Below are 6,652 nucleotides of genomic sequence, written 5' to 3'. Positions count from 1 at the left end.
TAAATAAAAATCTTAAAATTATGATTCTTCAAGTCAGAATAAAAACAATTTTTTGTATTTTTGACATAACATGGTGCATTGTAGAACCAGAACCAGAAACATTAACTAAAGAATCCTTGAACTTTATACAATCCAAACAGTCTGAAAATAAAGAAAGTAAAAAAGAATCCAACCCTAACACAGGGATAATACTTGTACACTGCCACCACCAAATACAACCCAACCACTAAGAGCAGCATCCACTGTTCTGCGACACGGGTTGACCACGAATGTTGACCGTTGGAGGCTTTGATGCATTCAAAGACGGTTGACTAGCCATCCTACATTCACGCAAACCAAAACATTAGTTATTTGTAAACCCCACTTGACCGTTGACCCGCTTTGAACCAATCATGTTAATAATATCACTTACCTATCTTTGATGGATGCAGTCATGGCCATGAAAGCCTGTTCAACATTGGTTGCATCTTTTGCACTAGTTTCCAAGAAAGGAATTCCAATTTCATCAGCAAATGCCTGTTCAATATTTAAAAAAAAAAACATTTCTTTTATCAAATTAGGATTCATTTCATATATACCTTACAAACTTGAAAACTTCATATATACCCCCAACCAAAACTAAATTTATCATGCACACTCACACTCAACTTTAATAAGCTTTTAATGAGTAAATTAAAAAAATTGAAAATTAAGGGTAAAATGGTCATTTATTAAACTGGGTATACTTGATATTTTAACATACCTTGTAAGGGCATACATGATATTTTTAATTTTGCTTGGATATTCATGATATTTTTCAAATTTGTAGGGGTATATATAAACTTGCCCCATATAACTAAACAAGTTTGTCATTTGTAGTTTCGATAATCTAATTTCATTGTTTTTACCTTGGCAGTTTCAGTTGAGACAACCTTGTTTGCAACAAGATCACATTTGTTCCCAACAAGAATCTTGTTAACATTCTCACTTGCATATCGGTCAATTTCACTCAGCCATTGTTTAACGTTATTAAAACTCTCCTGATCTGTCACATCATAAACCACCTGAAAAAAATAATATGTTTCACCATTCAACTTAATAAAGGAAACACTTAAGTGACAAAAAGTACCGCAAGTAGGTCACTTACTATGATGCCGTGGGCCCCACGGTAGTAGCTGCTTGTGATCGTCCTAAAACGTTCTTGACCCGCAGTGTCCCACTTTAAAAAGAAATCACATTTTTAAAAAAAGTTACGTTTTTTATTCAATTATATGAAGCAACAAACTCATTTCGTATTAAACATAATACACACTTACAATTTGAAGCTTAATAGTCTTTCCATCTTGCTCCACCGTACGAATTTTCTTCAAACGGGAGTAAAAAGGGTCAAAGTCAAACTTCAGGATGTTAATTTAAAGTAATCAATCGACATTAAGAAATTTTGACTTACAAAATCAACTCCAATGGTGCTTATGTAACTGTCCAAGTAAGAATCATCCTATAACAAGTTGAAAACAAAACACAAGATATTTTGTGAATATCATTCACTCACATGTATATCAAGTACTCACTATATAATTACCAAGATCCTTTTCATACGATCTTGATCTTAGAAGGCAAACATTCAATTTTTTAGTCAATGAGAGCAAAAGTGGATCGGCCAGGATTGTCAAAAATAGATCGGTCAAAATAATGAAAATTTATTTGAGTAGATATGCTGAAATGAACTGCAACCTAAAACTATAAAGTTAATGGATCTGAAAAATATACTAAGAGCCAACAAAAACAATAGCACGCCAAATTTGCTTACCATTTTGCCCGCTTGGAAACCGCTCGAGGCCTGAAGTTCAAAATTGGCTTCAACTACTGAATAGTGAAAACTTGTTATAGAAGAATGAGATCTACAATATGATAAAGATAGTAGAATATGACAAATCAACAATCATCACTAAACATCAAAGAATAAAGCAAGTTGATTAGATTAAGCAACAATAAGCAAATAGGACCCTCCTTTCAATCTTTAGACATGCTTATTTTAATCTTATTAACTTGTTAAACTCGATGATCAGTGAATATTGTTGATTTGTTAATACTTTATTATCTTTGTTATATCGCATTTCTCCTTCAATAACAAATTTCCAGTAGTGATTAGTCTAAAGCCAATTCAAAACTAGGCCTCAAATAGTTGCCACGCAAGCCTAAAAGATAAGCAAATTGAATTCTTATTTTTTTTAGTTGGTTTGCCCAATATATATTTTTGGATTTGTTAATTTTATAGTTTTAAATTGGGGCTAATTTTAACATACTTCCGAAAATAAAATATCATTATTTGACCGGTCCATTTATGATATATTTGACCAAATTTGATTGGTCCACTTTTTCCCTCACTAACGAAAAAATCCTAGATCTGCCACCATAAACTAGCATGAATATTTAACTCTAATCATGGAAAATGCAAATTTGGTACTAAATTAATGCACACTTACAGCAAACCTCAAAAGCAGACATGACTTTCCTACACCCGAATCTCCAATGAGCAAAAGCTTGAATAGGTAGTCACTGCCATAGATGATGACGACCGTTAATACACACATTTTATAAAGCCACGTGCAGTTATTCAATGCATAAGCAAACGACAATTCCAAAGACATTATTTCATGTACACATTGTAAATAAGGATTTGTAAGGATACGAATCAAATAAAATCAAAATACAAAAGGCATAACAAGAAAATTTACTACAAGAACATAACAAGACGTTTATGTTAGAACAATTTAGCTTTATTTTTTAATAATGCTTTTAAAGGAAACATAGATTTTGTAGAACCTTGCAAATTTGTACTTCAAAAGATGTTACTTCACATAAGGCGTCAACAAAATTATAGCACATCTTAATTGCTTTATAAACGACAAAAGGACAGAAAAAACTTCCAAAAAGACAATTATGTGATGCACTTAACGCCAAAGGTATTTAAGTTCTAGACGCGAGCAATAAAATCTTAAAACCATTTAAAACAGAATGGAAAGCACGTGAACCTAAACGTCACTTACAAACTCTGGTTCCAATACAACTTCATATAGATAAGATTGCAACTTAGCAAAGTTAAACCATCAACCTACGCCGAAAGCATTATCCTTTTTCACTAAACTATCAGACAACCATTAACGCCTCAGCGTTTAACATCAGGCATTAACGCTGAAAAATTAAACCCCATTCACACGTGCACGGTGCACCCAGCATACAAATATTAATACATAACATGATTTTGCAGCAAACAATAAATTCTCAATTTTGACCAGCAACAACTGCTGCTTGCTAAAATAATATTCTGTTTTTTAGTAGCATTTTTCACATAATAACTATGCTAAAGCATATAACTACAACAACTGAATCAAGAATATGAATTTATTAGTCAATAATATGTGATCTAACATCCTTATGACCCGATCCAATAATAATCAAACCCGAATTGAAAAAAAAATCCTAAACCCTAACTTATCAATATAACAAAAACCATTAAAATCTAAACATCTACATCAAATCAACAAATCTAGATCCAATTAAGCGAAACCCTAACTAGCGAATTAGAATATCCGATCGAGAGAATTGATTTGAAGATGTGTGTGATAAGAATAAGAACTTACTACTCAGGAGTCATGGTGGTTAATTATTAGAGATGAGGAGGTTGTGTGCCGGAATATACCGCTGGAAGTTGAAGCTCCGATTAGAGAAAGAGAGAATTGGGGGACACGTAAATGAAACAAAGAAGCAAAAGACATTTGGAATCGCAGATCCGGGTATTTATATATCTTCTACATACACAAAGTTATTATTATTATTATCATTATTATTACTCATTATTATTATTATTATTATTTTCTTTCTTTTTTAACAACCAACAAAATTGTTTATTAACCAAAAATATGTTTCGCCGACTCTTCTGTTTCCCACGTACCGGATATATTACCAATGGGAGATGCACGTTTTGTTTTGCTAGTGGCATCAAAGTTGGTGTTCTTTTTATTTCTGTCTTCTAAGTTAAAATTTACTTTTTTTGAAACCCAGTTATTCCACGTAAATGGCATTAAAAGAATCGAGCGCCTTGCTTTGTTAGCCAGATTCATTTTTACACTTCTAACAAAGGACTATTGTTCCTCATCTAATAACCAACACCATCAATCCTAATGCCCAAATCACATTAGGGAGTTGCAACATCCATACTATTACTCTCTCATTCGACCCACTCACAAGTTCATCGAATACATCTCGAGTCCATGGTTTGCTTACATCACTGTGCAAATCACATCAAGGTAACAAAGTTTCATCAAGGGATTGACTCGTTAAGCAACAAAGTTCAAATTGGATCTCGGTTCATCCCAAACGGTGTGTTTAAGGCAAAAACGATTGTTTATTGCTGTCTAATTGGCCTAGGAAGTTCAACAATAGTAGAACAGGCCCTTTAGCGTGATACATAATGAAACCTGATAGTAATTAGGCTATGTGAGTAAGTTCATGCAGAGTCAATAAGAAGATCATTTAAAGCTGTAAAGCATTTGATCATGTATGTCAAAGGTACAACTAACTATGGAATAAAGTATAAGATATTTGCAGGTGGAAATCTAATGTGATATAATGATAGCAACCGTTTAATAGTAATGATGATAAAAGTACACCAGAGAATGTGTTTTATTACAATTATTTTTTGATTACCTGGCATTCTCATATATAACAAACACTGCAGCTTGTCAGGCCTTGTGGTTACAAGGGTTGATTGAATAAATTACAAGAAAAACGCTAAGAGTTGTGACAGTGTTTGTGGATAATAAATCAACTATATTTGTAATGAAAAACCTGTTTTTCATGGAAGAAGCAGACACGTTAACACAAAGTATCATTTTATAAGAGAAAAAGTATGGAAAATAGCAAATCCAAGTTGAGTTATAAGTAGTAGTTTGCAAAAGTTATATGTTTTGACAAAAGCACTAGCTAGAGCGGAATTCGCTTTTATAAGATTCTTGATTGGAATAGAAGATTTACATAATGGGGTTAAGAATTAAGGGGGATTGTTAGAAGCCTAGGGCCTGTTTTATATTAATTCCAAAACTTATGGGCATTTATGTAATTGTTCGTTTTGTTTATTAGTGACTGTCAGGGTTTTGATTATAAAAGCCTAAGAGTATTTTTGGTATGGATTAATGGAATGAATCAAATAAATGAAACAGTTTCGGTTATAAAATAGACAAATGAATGAAATGGATCATTACCATTTCCATAGTCATGTTTGGTTACCATATAGGAATGAAATTATTTTTCACTTTATTATTGTTATTTTTATTATTAGGCAAATTGGAAATAAATAATCCCAACTTTTGTGTATTGCCCAATAATAATCCAAACTTTAAAAATCATTATCATCCGTCCCAACTTTTAACTATTTTTGTCTCAATGGACCTTTTTTAAAAAAATTTAACGTCGTTAAGTTTTTTTTCGAGTTTCAAACCGATGTTTTAGGGTTTTTGATCGAAAGAACGATATGAGTCGACCGATGTAAAACTTAACTCGAAATGTGATTCAAACGACGAAACAATGTTTCAATTCGGGTGTTTGAATTTCCAACTAACAAAAATCAAGTTATTTGAATCACCGTTTCGAGATAAGTTTTACATCAGTCGAATCGTATCGTTCTTCCGATCAAAATCCTTAAAACATCGGTTTGAAACTCTATTAAAAACATAACGACGTTAAGTGTTTTTTAACGAAGGTTCATTGAGACATAAATAGTTGTAAGTTGGGACTGTGATGGTCGGGGATTTGTATATATATTATTGTAGTAATTATGCAATTTTGTTGAGTACATTGTTAGAACTTTGGTACCTCATACTTGCTTTTGTATTTTAGGTCATTGATCGTTAAGATGTTAAATTTGAGACTTGTACGAGCATGGAATGATATATCGGGAAGACCGGAGCATGATTTGATGTCTTGGGAAGTGTTACAAGGATTCGGGAAGAGTATGGATGAGAAATCATAAAACGATGCTAAAACTGAACAGGATGGGTTGACAAAACGCGACCAAGAAGTAAAACGAGCATATATTGGGCTAGAAAATGAGTTACGCGACCCAAAATATATGAATTTTGGGTTTCTCGACGAGAGGAATCCAAATATAAGGTATTATTAGGTCGAGGTACGCGACAAAATGAGTCTATGGCCATCAAGATACGCGATGGTCTTAAAAACGTGAAAAAACGGGTTTTGACCTATATATTATATTTTACGAACTCTAAACCAGAAGGACAACTTTCAGCAGTTGTTAGGCAATTTTAAGTGAATTCCAGGACTATCAATCATATATTGATCAATCCTAATGGCCTTCCTCATCATAATTGAAGACCTATCGATGACGATGCTCGGCTAGTCTTTTCGATTCATACTCTGGATGTAAAGTTTGTATTATTTTCAGTTTTCTCATGTACTAAGAACATATTATTTGTAATTATTGTTGATTAATGTATGAGTATTTATGTTTGCTATTGTTGTGCATTCAGTCGGTTTAGGTTTACGTTGATAAGAACGATTAGTTTGTCGGCTTCTATAATAATTGTCCATAGGATTGTTTTGACTAGTTGAATACAATGAAGCATATAATTGCCCTTAATTGAGTCACACTGGC

The 6,652-nt window shown here is 32.8% G+C and overlaps 1 protein-coding gene across 1 annotated transcript; it reads right to left on the bottom strand.

Annotated features, from left to right (window-relative positions):
• On the bottom strand, positions 1-3,790 carry LOC143619333 (ras-related protein RABD2c-like). The gene is made up of 8 exons (XM_077091282.1): positions 3,624-3,790; positions 2,466-2,538; positions 1,430-1,477; positions 1,296-1,343; positions 1,127-1,198; positions 888-1,043; positions 413-516; positions 1-320 (listed from the first exon to the last, which is right to left on the bottom strand). Exons 1-8 carry the CDS (start codon positions 3,635-3,637, stop codon positions 227-229), a joined length of 609 nt encoding a protein of 202 aa, XP_076947397.1. The 5' UTR covers positions 3,638-3,790; the 3' UTR covers positions 1-226.
• Between the last annotated feature and the right edge of the window lie 2,862 nt (positions 3,791-6,652).

The sequence above is a fragment of the Bidens hawaiensis genome, unplaced genomic scaffold, assembly GCF_021521415.1.
Source record: "Bidens hawaiensis isolate Kalapana, Puna unplaced genomic scaffold, B.hawaiensis_p1.1 tig00002423_1, whole genome shotgun sequence".
In the NCBI taxonomy this organism is placed as follows: Eukaryota; Viridiplantae; Streptophyta; class Magnoliopsida; order Asterales; family Asteraceae; genus Bidens; species Bidens hawaiensis.
This window is presented reverse-complemented; position numbering and strand designations above follow the sequence as displayed.